Source organism: Octopus sinensis, linkage group LG10 (assembly GCF_006345805.1).
Source record: "Octopus sinensis linkage group LG10, ASM634580v1, whole genome shotgun sequence".
NCBI classification, from domain to species: Eukaryota; Metazoa; Mollusca; class Cephalopoda; order Octopoda; family Octopodidae; genus Octopus; species Octopus sinensis.
In genome coordinates this window covers 57,416,640-57,435,813 of record NC_043006.1, presented here as the reverse complement: position 1 = coordinate 57,435,813, position 19,174 = coordinate 57,416,640, and the positions used below count along the sequence as shown (strand labels likewise).

Here is a 19,174-nt window from a genome sequence, read left to right as displayed (position 1 = left end):
ACTTACATTTAATGTCTGTTTTAGTATGGTTTCCATGGCTGGATGCCCTTCCTAATGCCAACCACTTTACAGAGTGTACTAGGTGCTTTTACACAGCACCAGCACCAGCACCTACGAGCCTGCAAGGTTAGGAATGCTCAGCTGGAGAGGGTTGCAGGAGATGAGCTTGTATGCAAGTGATTAACAATAATATCACTTGGCAGCATTAATATTACATGATTGCAATAATAATATCATTTGGAAGCAACAATGTTTTTTATAGGCACAAGGACTGGAGTTTGGTGGGGAGAGAGATGATTATATGGATCCCAATGCTCGACTGGTACTTCTTTTAATGACCCTGAAAGGGTGGAAGGTAAAGTCAGCCATAGCAGAATTTGAACTAAGTATGTAAACCTGGAAGAAATGCCACTAAGCATTTTGTCTGGATTGATAACGGTTCTGCCAGTTTGCTACCTTATTTGGTAGAAATACTAATTAATATTTGTTGTTGAGAAGACAGCAGGCTGGCAGGATTGTTAGCACACCAAGCGAAATACTTAATGACATTTTGTCTGTCTCTATGTTCTGTGGTAAAATTCCACTGAGGTTGACTTTGCCTTTCATCTTTTCAAGATAGATAAAATATGCACCAGTTGAACACTGGAGTTAATGTAATCAACTTAACCACTCCCCACCAATTGCTGGCCTTGTGCCAACATTTGAAACCAATATCTGTTGTTAGCAATATCATTATGTAACCATAACAATGTCTCTTGGTTGTAATAACAATATCATTTAGTAGCAATAACACTTTGTAACCATATTATCTCTTGGTAGCAATAATAATATCATTTTGTCATTTGGTATCATTAATAGCAGTTTGTAGCAATAATTGTAATACTTGGTTGCAATTATGATATGACAGTTGTTTTGCAATAATGTTGGTATTTATCTTATTTTCTCTGTAGGCTGAAAAGGATGTAAAATTTCATTTAACAATGCCAGACATGGATGAAATTACTCTAGGTTTTGCTAACGAAAGGTCTTCAACCTTCCAAAAACCTGTGAACCCAGCACCTCCACCGAACACTGAGCCAACATTTCAGATTTATGAAGATGATCCACTGACCTGTCCTATAAATCAAGTGCTTTGTAAAAACTTGGTGTCTACACCGTTTCATCCATCAACAAACGTCTTCTCTCTGCCTGATATGTCCAACATCAGTTGTATCACTACAGAAAATATAATTATGATGGAGAAACCGACTGAAAACACAAACAGAACTGCTGCAATGAGGTTAGTACTAGAACATTCTAGAGTTGTGTGTACTTTTGTTAGAGGTCAAGAATAGTGAAAATCTTAAATCTAGAAAATAATGCTTGAAAATTTTTACTTAAAACAAAGCAGTGCTTAATATGTACTTATAATGGATATTGATACATTCTAAAATAGAGGATGAAGTCTGTAAATCTCTGAAGGATTAATGAAAATCTTACTTAGAACTTGAAAATAATGCTTGAGAATTTGTACTTGAGACAATACACAACTTAAATACAGACATATTATGAAAATATTAATGCATTCTAAAAGAAAAACTGATTTTCATTACAAGTTATGAATGAGAATATGGGTAGCAGTTTTAAAAGATTAAGCAAATTATATATTTAAAAGAAAAAAGCAGTTTTTTTGTTTTCTGAATCTAATGATAATATGGAATAATCTGTTTGGTTTTAATAGTTTACTATTGAAAGTTATTTTCCTTTGAACGTTGGTCTACATTTTAAAACTGTAATTTAGTGTTGGTCTAAAATTAAATACTGTTACTCAATGCTAGTCTTTGTTTTAATACTGTAACTCTTTGATTTTTATTTTGTGTAGCCCAATTAAAGAAAGAAGCAATGAAGGAACACATTCTAGTCTGGAGAACCGTACAGCTGATCCGAGTCATCATACCAACAGCCACTTCAGTCAAGTATCTTCCAAGCAGCTTCTTATTGCTGATCCATTCTGCAAAGAGCACCAGAAGAAAGTTCTTGCCAACCTTTCTGAACCATTAGAGGATCACGAGTCATACCATTGCTTAAATGAAGACCTGCCAATTTTGCGAACAAATGTTCAAGTTTCAATTGGTGAGTTCTGCAGACTCTGTGGAAATATTTTTGAAAAGTACAGATATGGCTGTATGGTTTAGCTGTTCACTTCCCAATTGTGTGGTTTCAGGTTCATTTCAGGTTCAGCCCCACTATATGGTACTTTAGTTAGATGTCTTCTGTTGTAGCTCTGCACTGACCAAAGTCTTGTGAGTGGATCATACAGTTCGATCCTTCAAGCATACAATTCTTCAGGTTTTGAAGCAAAGGGATACTCAATATAATTTTTAACCACTTCACAATTAATAAGATATTTTCCTTCTAAACAATCTTGCTATGATCTGAAAAGATGTTAGGCAGATGGAGCAAGGCCAAGTGAATACAGAAGGTTAAGCAAAACTTCTGTATGTTGTACCATAATCTTTTCCTAAGTGACTTGGGTTATATGTCATCATCATCCATTTTCCATGTTGGTAGTGCTCTTGCAGTATTGTGTAAGAGTAACACCTCTTCATGACTGACCAGTGACAGGCATATTTTCTGCAAATTTTTGTACAGTGCTCCCAGTTAAAAGACTATACTTCTCTGCATTAACTGTTTTGTTTTGGTTTAAAATTCAGGCTAAATGAGACCCTTCATATTCCGCCAAAAACAGCATAACACTTTTCGGGTGTAGTCCAGGTTTGGGGATGAATTCTGCTTTTTCTTTGACTGCTAACATTTGTTGTTTTTGTTGGATGTGATCATAGAGAATTTGCTTTTCATCACTTGTGATGATTCTACTCAAGAAAGGTTCACCAGCATATCTACTCTTCAATGATAAATGGAGGGCAACTCATTGATTAAGCTCAGAAGCTGTTAGGTGATGAGGGGGTCCACTAACCAGCCTTAAACAATTTTCTTTGTTCATAAAATGGCTTTATGATCTCACTGTAGCTATCTTGAACTGTCTGATGTGGGTCTGCACTAAGCTCATTTTTAAATGGTAAGATTGCTACAAATTTAACCACTATGGTATCTCTCTCTATATAAACGGCAGTTTGTCTGTGCGTGTTTCTGTGTGTCTGTTTGCTTGTACCCTCACCCTGACCACGGCTTTCAACCGATTCTGATGAAACTTAACACACACATAGCCCAATGTCATAATTCAAAACTAACGCAGGGAAAATTTTGAAAAGTTCCCCCAGTTCTGAAAAAAATCGATAAATTCGACATGGGGTCGAGAATCAGAAACACAAACCGCAAACTGTCTAGGGGACGCAACTCCACCTTTTTTACTCTCAAAAAAAATTTACCATCATTTTTTTCCATTTTTTGCTATTTTTTGGCTATAACTCTCTAAAAATGCTTTATAGTTATTTCCCTTACAAACCTGAGCAACGCCGGGCGATACTGCTAGTGAAGTAATATATGAAGAATGAAAAGAACATTACATTGTAAAAATTTTATGTTTATTTTACTGTAAGTATTGAGAAAGTACCCTCAGTGTGTGTCAAAAATGTGACAGGATTTTTTCCGCTCATTATTTTTTTATTTTTTTCAGGATATTGGAGAGGATTTATAGAAAAACAGGTGGCCAAAGGTGGAAATGGACAGATATACAAGCTGTGTACGGAGTGCACCATGGCTATTGACAGTGGAATGTTTGATGTGGCACTTAAGGTAATTTGCTATTGTAATTTATTGAGCTTGTTAACCTTTTGGGTTCTTGGAGTGGATGTATTAAGTGTTTATTATAGGTTTCTCTGAGTTTTGACCAGTCAAATCACAAACTTTTGTAGGATAATTCTGTTTTGGCCAGGTTTTGTCTGATTTTGACTAGGCCTCCCAGTTTAATCTAATCTTGACAGGGCCTTCCTGACTAGTTTGGTCTTGACAGACCTTTGCAGACTGGTGTGATCTTCACAAATCTGCCTTCATGTCCCAACCTCATCCCAAACAGGAAAGACCTTTAACAGGACCTTCCACATTAGCATAATCTTCATGAACCTTTTCAGGTTGATATGACTGATACATTTGATGCCCAGGAAAAACATGAATGGAAAGAAAACTCAGAATTGATGTTATGCCGAGAAAAGATTAGAAAAAAATGAATTTACTCTGTGATAATCACCATTGTTTTGACATCTACTTTTTCATGCTTGCCTGGGTTGAATGGAATTGGTGGAAACATTTTATATGGCAGAGTACCCTTGTTGCTAACCTTCACCTGTTTCCAAGCAAGGTGATATTTCCCCAATGGCCAGACATGTTTTTACAGAATATTGGAAATGAAGGATGCTGCCTGTATGACTATGACACATATCTACAACTATTACACTAGGAAACCCAAATATATAACACACGTGCACACACACACACACACACATATATATATATATATATAATATATATATATATATACACATACACACACACACACACACACATGCATATATATATATATATGTATATACATACATATATATAACACAAATAACAAAATGGAGAAACAAATTTAGTTTGTTCATCAACTTTCGGATATTAGAATGTTAGATTATTTATTCATTTATAACAAAATGAGAACCTTAATAGCATACATATATATCTTATAATTCAATACATATAAGACAAGAATACAAATTATAAAAATCATAATATGAATTATTGAAATCATTAAAATTACTTCTTACAGCTGTTTCAGCCTATGGCTAAAAGTAGTTATTTTTATTTTTATTGCCTACAGTTGTCAACATAATGAGGTTGTAGGCATTTAAAAATAGGGTACTTATATATATAACCATAGGCCTCATCAGAGGTTATAAGGAACTTTAAAAATATTAATAGTAATACATTAAACATGATACACATCATCATCATCATCATCATCGTTTAGCGTCCGTTTTCCATGCTAGCATGGGTTGGACGGGTCAACTGGGGTCTGTGAAGCTGGAAGGCTTCGTCAGGCCCAGTCAGATCTGGCAGTGTTTCTACGGCTGGATGCCCTTCCTAACGCCAACCACTCCGCGAGTGTAGTGGGTGTTTTTTACGTGCCACCTGCACACGTATTATTTAATATATATAAAAAAAGATGAACAAATATCCATAAATACATATACATAAGAAGTGTCAGTTGTGGTGTGCAAGAGAGATGGCTGCGCTGGTATGGTCATGTGACGAGAATGGCTGAAGATAGTTGTGTGCAAAAGTGCTACACCCTAGCAGTTGAGGGAACCTGTGGAAGAGGTAGACCCAGGAAAACCTGGGACGAGGTGGTGAAGCACGACCTTCGAACTTTAGGTCTCACCAAGGAAATGACTAAAGACCGAGTCCTATGGAAGTGTGCTGTGCATGAGAGGACCCGGCAGGACTAGTCAGGCCATAACCCGTGGCCCCTACCTGGGATGTAGTCGATCCACCTGTGCATACCTTCCTTCTTGTGACACTTGTGAAGACCTGCTGAGGCAAGTGAAAATCAATCAAAACAAATCAAAATAGTTGAACATCAATGGAATTTGTATCTTTGTGGTACCAGTGCCTGTGGCACACAAGAAAACCATCTGAACGTGGCCGTAGCCAGTACCGCATCGACTGGCCTCCGTGCTGTGGGAACATGACAAACACCATCCGATCATGGCCGTTCGCCAGCCTCATCTAGCACCTGTGTCGGTGGCACATAAAAACACCTTCCGAAGACCCGGCAAGACTAGTCAGTCCACCTGTGCATACCTTCCTTCTTGTGACACTTGTGAAGACCTGTTGAGGCAAGTGAAAATCAAATCAAATCAAAACAAATCAAAATAGATGAACATCAATGGAATTTGTATCTTTGTGGTACCAGTGCCTGTGGCACACAAGAAAACCATCCGAACGTGGCCGTAGTCGGTACCGCATCGACTGGCCATCGTGCTGTGGGCACATAACAAACACCATCCGATCGTGGCCGTTCGCCAGCCTCATCTAGCACCTGTGTCGGTGGCACATAAAAACACCATCCGAAGACCCGGCAAGACTAGTCAGGCCATAACCCATGGCCCCTACCTGGGACGTAGTCAGTCCACCTGTGCATACCTTCCTCCTTGTGATACTTGTGAAGGCCTGTTGCGGCAAGTGAAAATCAAAATCAAATAAAAATAGATGAACATCAATGGAATTTGTATCTTTGTGGCACGTGGCACACAAGAAAACCATCCGAACGTGGCCATAGCCAGTACCGCATCGACTGGCCTCCGTGCTGTGGGCACGTAACAAACACCATCCGATCGTGGCCGTTGCCAGCCTCATCTGGCACCTGTGGTGGTGGCACATAAAAAACACCATCCGAGCGTGGCCGTCTGCCAGCCTCGTCTGGCACCTGTGTCGGTGGCACATAAAAAACACCATCCGAGCGTGGCCGTTGCCAGCCTGTCTGGCACCTGTGTCGGTGGCACATAAAATCACCCACTACACTCTCGGAGTGGTTGGCGTTAGGAAGGGCATCCAGCTGTAGAAACACTGCCAGATCTGACTGGACTGGTGCAGCCTTCGGGCTCCCCAGACCCCAGTTGAACCGTCCAACCCATGCTAGCATCCGAGCGTGGCCGTTTGTCAGCCTCGTCTGGCACCTGTGTCGGTGGCACATAAAATCACCCACTACACTCTCGGAGTGGTTGGCACCTGTGCCAGACGAGGCTGGCAGACGGCCACGCTCGGATGGTGTTTTTATGTGCCACCGACACAGGTGCCAGATGAGGCTGGCAAACGGCCACGATCGGATGGTGCTTGTTACGTGCCCACAGCACGGAGGCCAGTCGATGCGGTACTGGCTACGGCCACGTTCGGATGGTTTTCTTATGTGCCACGTGCCACCGGCACTGGTACCACAAAGATACAAATTCCATTGATGTTCATCTATTTTGATTTGTTTTGATTTGATTTGATTTGATTTTCACTTGCCTCAACAGGTCTTCACAAGTGTCACAAGAAGGAAGGTATGCACAGGTGGACTGACTACGTCCAGGTAGGGGCCATGGGTTATGGCCTGACTAGTCTTGCCGGGTCTTCGGATGGTGTTTTTATGTGCCACCGACACAGGTGCTAGATGAGGCTGGCGAACGGCCACGATCGGATGGTGTTTGTCATGTGCCCACCGCACTGACTACGGCACTGATGGATTCTTGTGTGCCACAGGCACTGGTACCACAAGATACAAATTCCATTGATGTTCATCTATTTTGTCTATTTGATTGATTTCACTTCCTCAACCGGTCTTCACAAGTGTCACAAGAAGGAAGGAAGGTATGCACAGGTGGACTGACTAGTCTTGCCGGTCTTCGGAAGGTGTTTTTATGTGCCACCGACACAGGTGCCAGATGAGGCTGGCGAACGGCCATGATCGGATGGTGTTTGTTACGTGCCCACAGCACGGAGGCCGGTCGATGCGGAACTGGCTACGGCCACGTTCGGATGGTTCTCATGTGTGCCACCGGCACTGGTACCACAAAGTGTTGTGCCACCGGCACTGGTACCACATAGATACAGATTCCATTGATGTTCATCTATTTTGATTTGTTTTGATTTGATTTTCACTTGCCTCAACTGGTCTTCACAAGTGTCACAAGAAGGAAGGTATGCACAGGTGGACTGACTACGTCCCAGGTAGGGGCCATGGGTTATGGCCTGACTAGTCTTGCCGGGTCTTCGGATGGTGTTTTTATGTGCCACTGACACAGGTGCTAGATGAGGCTGGCGAACGGCCACGATCGGATGGTGTTTGTCATGTGCCCACAGAACGGAGGCCAGTTGATGCGGTACTGGCTACGGCCACTTTCGGATGGTTTTCTCTTGTGTGCCACCACAAAGATACAAATTCCATTGATGTTCATCTATTTTGATTTGTTTTGATTTGATTTTGATTTTGATTTTCACTTGCCTCAACAGGCCTTCACAAGTATCACAAGGAGGAAGGTATGCACAGGTGGACTGACTACGTCCCAGGTAGGGGCCATGGTTTATGGCTTGACTAGTCTTGCCGGGTCTTCGGAAGGTGTTTTTATGTGCCACCGACACAGGTGCTAGATGAGGCTGGCGAACGGCCACGACCGGATGGTGTTTGTTATGTGCCCACAGCACGATGGCCAGTGATGCGGTACTGACTACGGCCAAGTTCGGATGGATTCTTGTGTGCCACAGGCACTGGTACCACAAGCGGTACTGACTACGGCCACGTTCGGATGGATTCTTGTGTGCCACTGGCACTGGTACCACAAGGATACAAATTCCATTGATGTTCATCTATTTTGATTTGTTTTGATTTGATTTGATTTTCACTTGCCTCAGCAGGTCTTCACAAGTCGGAAGGTATGTACAGGTGGACTGACTACGTCCCGTCCCAGGTAGGGCCCACGGGTTATGACCTGACTAGTCTTGCCGGGTCTTCGGATGGTGTTTTTATGTGCCACCATGTTCCCACAGCACGGAGGCCAGTCGATGCTGTACTGGCTACGGCCACGTTCGGATGGTTTTCTTGTGTGCCACAGGCACTGGTACCACAAAGATACAAATTCCATTGATGTTCATCTATTTTGATTGATTTTCACTTGCCTCAGCAGGTCTTCACAAGTGTCACAAGACGGAAGGTATGCACAGGTGGATCGACTACGTCCCAGGTAGGGGCCACGGGATATGGCCTGACTAGTCCTGCCGGGTCCTCTCATGCACAGCACACTTCCATAGGACTCGGTCTTCAGTCATTTCCTTGGTGAGACCTAAAGTTCGAAGGTCGTGCTTCACCACCTCGTCCCAGGTTTTCCTGGGTCTACCTCTTCCACAGGTTCCCTCAACTGCTAGGTTGTAGCACTTTTGCACACAACTATCTTCAGTCATTCTCGTCACATGACCATACCAGCGCAGCCGTCTCTCTTGCACACCACAACTGACACTTCTTAGGTTCAACTTTTCTCTCAAAGTACTTACACTCTGACGATTATGAACACTGACATTACACATCCATCGGAGCATACTGGCTTCATTTCTTGCAAGCTTACGCATATCCTCAGCTGTCACGGCCCATGTTTCACTACCATGTAGCATGGCTGTACGTACACACGCATCATATAGTCTGCCTTTTACTCTTAGCGAGAGACCTTTTGTCACCAGCAGGGGTAAATCAATTATTAATAATGACACTATTATTATTATTATTATCAATAATAACAATATTATTATATTTATAGTAATCCTCACTTGACAATACATATTATAATAGATTCAAACATATCAAAATATTACGATACAAGATAAACAATCAACAATCTATACAAATATATATATATATATACATACATACATATATATGTATACAAATATACATGCATATAAACATATACATATGCAGATACATATTTACATATTACCCCATCCATACACATACTCAGCTACACACATATATATGATGGCTGCCCCCTCGTTATCGAGTATGGCCATTGCAAGACGGTTATGTATTGTTTCTTTGTGTATATGAAAAACCATTGTTAATGGGCAAAAATTTTAATACTCTTTATTTTTTTTTTTCTTTCTTAGAATGAAGTAAATGCCTGAATTTATCTGTCTCTGTCACTAAACTTTTAAACTAATGGCATTTTTATAGGTAATGAAATTTAGCAATTTTTGGGAGTTCTACATTTGCAATGAAATTCAGGAACGGCTGAAGAAATTCCCAAAGGCTTCAAAAATGGTAATTAGTTTTTATTTAATGTTCTTTATTTTCAAATGGTGATTATGAATTTTTTTACTTGTTTCAGTCATTCAACTGCAGCCATGCTGGAACACTGCCTTTAAGTTGAAAAAATCGACCCCAGGACTTATTCAAAGCCTAGTACTTATTCTATCAGTCTCTTTTGCCGAACCTCTAAATTTTGGGGACAAACTCAGACACACACACACACATAAATATTTACAAATATATATATACATATATATATATATATGATGGGCTTCTTTCAGTTTCCGTCTACCAAATCCACTTACAAGGCTTTGGTTGGCCTGAGGCTATAGTAGAAGACACTTGCCCAAGGTGCTACGCAGTGGGACTGAACCCAGAACCATGTGTTTGGGAAACAAGCTTCTTACCACACACCCATGCCTAGAAATATTTCATTACTAATTTCTCATTTTGTAATGATGTCCATGGGTGTACATGATCTCATGACGAGTGACAATATTTACTAACTTTGGCATATAGAAATGAATGTAAAATAGCATCCAGACTTTTTATTTGGTCTGTAAAAGTGTATTGGAATTGAATAATTCAGGTGCTTGTGCCTCTCCGAAAGAGAGAGAGGTAGTGAGATTAGTGCTATCTGGCATGCTAATGATTCTGCCAGGTCACTTCCTTAATAATAATAATTCTTTCTGATATAGGCACATCATCATCATCGTTTAACGTCCGTTTTCCATGCTAGCATGGGTTGGACGGTTCTACTGGGGTCTGGGAAGCCAGAAGGCTGCGCCAGGCCCAGTCTGATCTTGCAGTATTTCTACAGCTGGATGCCCTTCCTAATGCCAACTACTCCGTGAGTGTAGTGGGTGCCAGACGAGGCTGGCAAACGGACACGATCGGATGGTGCGAAATTTGGGGATGCTGATAATCGATTACATCAACCCCAATAGTCAATGGGTACTTATTTTATTAACATCTGAAGCAGGGGTGGGGAAACTTTTTAGTGCAGTGGGCAAAAATTTCCAAAGAAAATCCGCGAGCGGATCACAAGTTCTATCTCTTATATCTGTGTAAATCTTGTATATAATCTATGTATAATTCAAGACACATTAATTAAGATAAGTTAAAGATATTAAATTAGGGTGTAACAATTTTCATTAATGCCATCACTGAATTTAAGACGTTTATATTACATATGAGGTATTCTATATTTTTTAGCTAGAGTGTAGTTGGGTCTCAAGTGAGTGGTACAAACTTCGCAATATGTCGTTTTATAGTGAAAACAATTTCCACTCAAATGGCAATTACCGGATGATTTTCTGTTGGGCAAATCGTTTTAAGTCATAGTGGAAACGCGACTTATTGTCGCAAATAGGCATACGAATATTGTATAAAGTTTTTGACCACAGCGGAATTTGAACTTGGAACATTAAGAATTATGTTAATACCAACTTCACTACTTGAATTAACATATTTGATGCATAGACATTCAAAAACCAACTGAAAATAATTGTGCTTAACAGATCTTTTGGTTCCTGGGCAACCGACCTTGCAGTTTGGTTAGTGTTACCAATTTTGAAGTATATAACAATAAGAATCTATCTATGTGTTGCGAGAAAAAAAAACTATATTTATCAATGACAGTACTTTTTCCATTTTCTGGCAAATATGGGAGGCAACTCATGCTTTGGTCCGACTTTTACCTCCTCACTAACTTTTTTCTTGTACCTGCCTAGAAAATTTACGGAAAAATAAAAATAAATCATAAATTAGTCATATTGGCCATATAGTTTTTATAGGCGCAGGATTGGCTTTGTGGTAAGTAGGTTGCTTACCAATCACATGGTTCCGGGTTTAGTCCCACTGCATGGCACAAGTGTCTTCTGCTACAGCCTTGGGCCGACCAAAGCCTTGTGAATGGATTTGGTAGACGGAAACTGAAAGAAGCCCGTCGTATATATATGTGTATGTTTGTGTGTCTGTTTGTCCCTTCCCACCACTATCGCTTGACAACTAATGTTGGTGTGTTTATGTGCCTGTAAGTTATTGGTTTTGCAAAAGAGACTAATAGAATAAATGCTGGGGTTGATTTGTTAGACTAAAAAGGCGGTGCTCCAGCATAGTTGCTGTCAAATGGCTGGAACAAATAAAAGAATTGATTAATCTTATTGTTTATTCATTTGTTGTTTGTTGATGAACACTTTATGCTTTGTGATAATCAGCATCATTTCAGCTCAGCTTTTCATGTTGGAATGGGTTGGATGGTTCAATAAGATTCAATTAGAGCAGTGTTTCTCAATCATTTTTTGCCTATGAAACCCTTTGATTCCTATTTTACTTGAGTAGACCCTCATAACCATTTGATGTTTAAGAAATCCCATTATATTTTTATAATTAATTCTTCGCATCATAAACCGTTCCAATCTGTGGTAGACACTCGTTCATGAACTGCTTGAAAATGAGCCTCATCACTAGGCACTCAAACAAGTTACACAGGATATGACCTGTAACAGTTCAAGGTCATGTATGCACACATAAAGGCTTTGAAAAAGTTATTACATTCTAAACATGTTTTTAGTCTCTTTTGCCAAATCCTTCTATGAACAGGGAGTTAAAACAAAGAATTCTACATAAGAGTAAGAGTTAAATATTATTATGGACTGTATTAAAAATTTCAAATATTTTCTGTATTGTAGAAGTACAACCAACATATTGCAGATAAATTTTAACAACAGAATCTTATATGGACCTCAGTTGAGAACCACTGCTCTTGGGCCTCAGTTTTGGCATGGTTTCTATGGCTGGGTGCCTTTCCTAATGCAACCACTTGATAGAGTGCATTGGTTACTTTTTTTCTCATGAAACCAGCATTAAGAGGTTGTCATATAACTTACAAGGCTGAGGAACCTTGTCAACTTAATGGAAGTAAAGGACTGTAGCTTTGTGCAAGCTAACAAGCAGTTAAAGCATGAATGGAGACCAAGAATAACTATAAAACAAAGATCTTAGACTGCATAAAAATAAAAATGATATTGTCCAACTTACTAAATCATTGATGTGGAATTGGGCTTTACATACCCAAACTCAAAGTAGTAACACTTGGTATAAAAGTTAATAAACTGGGTGCAAAAGAAATAAAGGTTGACAGTAAATAAGATGGAGAGATGAATAAGAATAATTTAACAAAATGATAGATTAAAAACTCCTCACAGAAATACAGCCATGCTGAGATAGTGCAGTAAAGAATTTTAGTCAAATGAATCGACCCTAGTACTTTCTTTTTATTCTTTTTTTCTTTCTTTTCTTAAGCTTAGTACTTATTTTATTGTTCTCTTTCACTGAACCACTAAATTGTTATGGGTCATAAACTCACCAACATCCGTTTTTAAGTGGTGGAGGAGCACACACAGAAACATATACAACAGGCTTCTTTCAGTTTCCACCGACCAAATCTACTCACAGGGCTTTGGTTGGCCCAAAACTATTATAGAAGACTTGCTCATGGTACCATGCAGTGGGACTGAACTGGGGACCGTGTGGTTGTGAAGCAAGCCTTTTACCACACATTGTTTTGACCAAATTATCACAATTCCCTTCCTTGCTATGTTAAAGCTATTGAATGATGCCATCCTGCTGAAATGAAGTTTTTGCTCAAGAACATGATGCATCTCCTACTACAGGTATCAAAACCAAAATCTTGCCATTGTGAGTGCAATGTCCTAACCACTAAGCTATGTACCTTCACACATACACATCTTTTGTTAAAGAGGTTTTTAGACTTGTGAGCCATACGGTGACCTCACTAGAGTTGGTGCCATAAAAAAGCATCCAATGCATTCAGTAAAGTGATTGGCATTAGGAAGTGCATCCAGCTATAGAATCCAGCTATAGACATTAGAGCATGGTGCACTCCTTCGACTTGTGAGATCCTGTCAAACTGTCTAACCCATGCCAGCATGAAAGATAGATGTTAAAAGAATGACAATGGTGATAGATCTAAAACAAAAAAAAGATTAAATTTTAAGAATATTACGATAATGGATATCATTCTTTTGAACCATGCATATATATATATATATATATATATATATATATGTGTGAGTCTTGCCTGCTCTGGTCAAACTGTCTAACCCATACCAGCATGGACATATGATGATGTGTATGTGTGTGTATATATATATGGTTCAGATGTATAGAAAACAAAAAAACAGATGGGTGAGAGAACAAGCGGGTGTATTAGTTTGATACCTGAGTAAAATGGGAAAGTCTTTGGCAGAAAAGGATGAGAGGGGAAAAATGGGGAGAGAAAAGTGTCGGGATTAATGGTTCCACATGTTGGAATAAACATGCACACACACACACACAACCCTTTACCTAGTTGTACGTGAGTCTTGAATTTGTGTATTTCTTCTATTATCAGTCTTCCTGTTATCCAGTCATCAAAGATGCCTACTATACAACAACGGCAGCATTTTAATAACTCCCTTTTACAAGTATGGGACATTGTTGGTATGTATAAAGTCGATTTATTTGAAAATATCTGGTTTATTTCTCTGTGTGTGTTGTTGTTGCTTTATCACTCCAGAACAGCCCTATGACCAAATGTATTTCAACTATGACCATTCTTTTTTTTAAGACAGTCGACTATGATTTAGGTGAAATTTGGCTGTTATTTCTCAGGTTATGCAACTGCACCAAAGTGCTTGTTCATGTGAAAATGTAGGAAACACATGGCTCATATGTATCATTTGATTTGGTTTCTGTAGCTTGATTCCCTTTCTATTATCAATTATTTTACCAGTGTGTTGAGTGTTTACTTTTTATTTTTATGACAACAACACTAGAGTACACAGTGACCATAGGCATATGGTCCGAGGAAAGGAATAGGACAGCAAACAATGATAGGAGAAAAGCCAGAAATGGGTTGTTGAGGGTTGGGGGTGTGCAAATCGGAGTGTAAGTACAAAGAGTACTCAATAGCCTTAGGGGTGTACATTTACCTAGGAGACTTAGGAGGGAGACAGGGGAGAGAGAAAAAGTAAGATATTGGAAGGGTTAAAATTAGAATAGTGATGGGTGGGGGTGGAAGTCAGATTTGTGGTGCTCTACCTAGATGCTTGATCAATCAGAGATAGCAGTCAAAATTCTCAGATTCTGTAGATTCTTTCGAAAAGATCACATTGAACAATATAGTTATAGGGATACAGTGTTTGAAAAAAAAAAAGAAAAAGGGAAAATGATTGGTTGGTCAAGCCTGGAATGTCTTTGATCATGAGTCTGCTGGATTAGGGTTGAGGTAGTGCTAAACAACAACTATGACTGCAAGAGGTGCCACTACTGCCACCACCATTATTATTATTATTATCTCCACAATGACCATTATTATCTCTATCACTTTTCATTTGTTCTTCAGTGAAAACCAAATAGAATAAACTGTCTCTCCTTTTCTTACATGTAGGATTTTGTAAACAAGATACAAGCAGAATTGAGCAACAGCAGTACTTGTGAGGCATTGGCTGTTTACTTTCTCATTGAATTGTTAACTATTGTTGATCATCTACACAAGTGTAAAATAATACATGGAGACATCAAACCAGACAACATTGTCATCAAACTCGGGTATGGCATTTATTTGATCTTTGTGCTTGAAACAATCATCAAGTGCACATTAGGTTATAATTTTGATATAATTAATTGGAGCTAAGAGCATCTAAGTTCAACTTTGAGTGGCGCTAAATGACATTCTACAAATAAGTCCCTTGTCTCTAGGTAGGAGTACTCAGTTTGTTGAGTTTTGCTCAACATCTCTTCACAGAATACCTCCGGGTTTAAATAAGTGATATGATGACCACCAAGTAAGGAGTAAACAATACTTTTCCTTCCTTTGCTTGCGAAGACCTGTTGGGGCGAGTGAAATCGAAATCGGAATCGAAATTGAACCAATCCTATGACTGGCACCCGGCAGATGCCAGGACCCCTGGACTGGAGATACATAAAAAGCACTATCTGAATCGTGGCCGATGCCAGCACCGCCTCGACTGGCTTCCGTGTCAGTGGCACGTAAAAAGCACCATCCGATTCGTGGCCGAAGCCAGTGCCGCCTCGACTGGCTTCCGTGCAGGTGGCACGTAAAATGCACCAATCCGACTGTGGCCGATGCCAGCCTCGCCTGGCACCAGTGCAGGTGGCACGTAAAAAGCACCCACTACACTCACGGAGTGGTTGGCGTTAGGAAGGGCATCCAGCTGTAGAAATTTTGCCAGATAAGACCGGAGCCTGGTGCAGCCTTCTGGCTTCCCAGATCCCCGGTCGAACCGTCCAACCCATGCTAGCATGGAGAACGGACGTTAAACGATGATGATGATTCATTCATCTACCTTATATATAGGCTATATGTATTATATATTTTCTTTAGGTCATGTTAGCATTTATCAGATATCAGGCTGTAGATTTAGTATCTTGACTGTGGTGTTATTGGTGTTGAGTACCTTAACTGCACTTGAGCTGGCTCATGGTTGGAGCTGTGTTGCCCTGTAGATGTAACACAGCATTAGAAGAGACAAGTCTGTAGTTTTGTCTCATCTAGGTCTCTGCAATACACCCTGACATGAAAAGTCTCTTTGTCTGTGGATATAATATATAAGTTCCAGTATTTAGTTGAATATAGATAGGTGTATGGAGCCTGCAACCTGGAATACAATGGTGCAAAATAGGTAACTGTAGTTCTTCTGGATAATGATTTCAAATTATGGAAATTCATTCCTCTCAGGAGTGAATGGTAGGTTTTGTAAATGTATGGTTATTTTTAAAAACAAATATATTTATATAAGATTAACTTCCAATTTTCAAAGATGCAGAAAGTAGAATTGCCACATGGAACATTTGTTATAACGAATTGGATTGTTCAAGCTTAATAGCTATAATTAAGAATTATACAGTTATAGTATTTCATTTATTTATTTATTTTTTCCAGTTTAAAAAAAAAAAATTTCCTAACACTGAAATCTTCCATGCAGATATTATTAATGTCATTCTGTTTCTGTTTGTTTCAACTAAAAAGGAAGAAAATATCATCTGATCTGAAGGTTCCGATGCTATTGACATTAATTGACTTTGGTGAAGCAATTGACATGACTACTTACCCAGACGGAACTCTGTTTCAGGGCAAAGTTTTGACTTCTGGCTTTCAATGTATTGAAATGAAAACTGACAGACCTTGGTCTTATCAGGTGAATATTTTCGTTTGTTTTGATTATTAAATACTTGCATTTTTTTTTCATTTTCATTTCCTTTGACTTTGTTGGTTTCTGTACTATCATATCACAGAGGCTATGTGCTAAGAATGTTATGAGTTAAAGCTATATGGCAGTGATTGTATTGCACACTCGCATAAAGCAAAAAATTATACTTTCCTCAATCTGCTTGGTTGACAACCAGGCTCTACATTGAATTTCATGGTTGAGTGGTTTTGAGTGGAAATATTTTCTACTTAAAAAACAGTTCTATCAAGATGTAACTGTCCAAATATACCAAATTCAGCCTTTTTTTATGCTTAGTAATGAGGGGAGCAGTATCTGTACCCCATTTTATTCCTGAAACGGATGGGAGGGTGGAAGTTGTCCTCCAAATGTGACCTGATCTGAATGCTTGCAGTAGAATGGGCTTTTCTGCTAAAAGCACTGAAGGGTAAGGTACTGGTATTGAACAAAGTGACAATAAATTTATCCCCCAGTTAGCTGAAGTTGAAATTTGAACCCAGAATGCTAAGAGCTGGAATGCTACCTGGCAATTCAAGCAATTCCACAGCTTTGGATTAGTATTGACCTCACAAAGACAAAAGGCAAAGTGACTTTGGTAAGATTTGAAATCATAGTGCAAGGCGCCAGAAAAGATACCTGTTGATATCTTGTCTGATACACCACTGACTATCGTTTTCCCACTGAAATTATCATCATTTAATATCCATTCCCACACTGGCATGGGTTGGATGGTTTGACAGGAGCTGGTAAGGCCAGGGGCCAAACCAAGCTCCATTGTCTGTTCTGACATGATTGCTACAACTGGATACCCTTCCTAACACCAATCAATTTACAATGTGTACTGGGTGCTATTTTATGTGACACCTGCACTAGTATTTTTCACAAATGTTTATAAATCAGGGTGGAAGTGTGGAGTATTCTAAGTTGTTGGAACGGTTTGAGTCAATGGTGCCATGTTACAATCACAATTATCTAATCTTTTGCCGCAGTTATTTAGATTTCAAATTCCAGGGGAATATAGGTTTCCATTCTTCCTACACACACACACACACACACACATCTAAATGACAGGCTTTTTTTTTTTCTGTTTCCGTTGACCAAATCCACTCACTTGGTCTGCCCAGGCTCTAGTACAAGACACTTGCCCAAGGTAGAATGCAATCAGATTGAACCTGGAATCATGTGGTTGGGAAGCAAACATTTGACCACACAGCCACATCTGCGCCTATATTTTGTTTCTATTTATTTTTTAGGGAGATTGTTTGCATGGCATACAATTGCAATTAAGATAAAATATTTTTATGAGTAAAATGATGGGGGGGGAAATTTTTTTTTCTTTTTTTTTTTTTTTTTGTTAATGAAGGGATAATTATTGTAATATTATTTAAATATATTGAAAATGAAGTAATAACCTGTAATATGCTGGTGGTGGCTAGTGTCAAGAATCCAGTGGAAGATTTTCTTGTTGCTACAATTCAATCACTTGACTAACATGAATTCTGTTTTCTTTTCTTTTCTTTTCTTCTCTTTTCTAACTTTGCAGACTGATCTGTTTGGCATTCTTGGAACGATACACACTGTTCTCTTTGGCAAATACATGAATGTTTTCTATTCTCAAGGAAAATGGCTGCTCACCTCCAACTTTCAGCGGTAAATAAATCTTGAATGTTTCTGTCATTAAGTTGTACATGCATCCTGTCCTCGATTTAGTTGTTGTTGTTGTTGCTGAGACCTAGCTACATGCTGATCAAGGTTACTATGAACAGAGATATTCCATTCTGTCTATTTATTCAGACATAATATATCTTGTACTACCTTATCCAATGTTTTTCGACACGTAGTAGGATAATGGGATCTTTACCTTTTGACTTACAGATTAAACACTTTCAAACTTCGGACACTGGTAGAATGTGTCATATAAAACATCTTTTACTCTTAGCATTTTTGAGAAAAACGTATATTTACAAAGTTATTTCACCTTAAAGTTGCCCTGTTTCGGTAATTTCAACCAATCAATGACATATATCCAGCTGAATAAAATTACTGCTGTTGTTTGTCAACAAGAACTTCCGGCGGTGTATATTTTGTTTGTCACTGTTATTTATGACAACCCTAACCCTAAAACCTTAAAACTAGTACAAACACATGAACAATGCCATAAATA

The 19,174-nt window shown here is 39.2% G+C and overlaps 1 protein-coding gene across 3 annotated transcripts in view; it reads left to right on the top strand.

Moving 5' to 3' along the window:
• The window catches only part of LOC115216795, a 51,406-nt gene that overhangs the window by 30,899 nt on the left and 1,333 nt on the right, over nt 1–19,174 (top strand). For 2 of the 3 annotated variants that reach the window (XR_005000996.1, XR_005000995.1), the window contains exons 15-22: nt 951–1,279; nt 1,862–2,112; nt 3,617–3,735; nt 9,680–9,766; nt 14,172–14,260; nt 15,210–15,370; nt 16,812–16,980; nt 18,554–18,660. Coding sequence is in view for 1 of the 3 variants with exons in the window: in XM_036506707.1 (XP_036362600.1) it covers nt 951–1,279; nt 1,862–2,112; nt 3,617–3,735; nt 9,680–9,766; nt 14,172–14,228 (843 nt within the window). In the remaining 2 variants the exon portion in view is untranslated. Of the gene's footprint in view, nt 1–950; nt 1,280–1,861; nt 2,113–3,616; nt 3,736–9,679; nt 9,767–14,171; nt 14,261–15,209; nt 15,372–16,811; nt 16,981–18,553; nt 18,661–19,174 lie in introns of those variants that run through there. The other variant, XM_036506707.1, reaches the window with a different exon arrangement.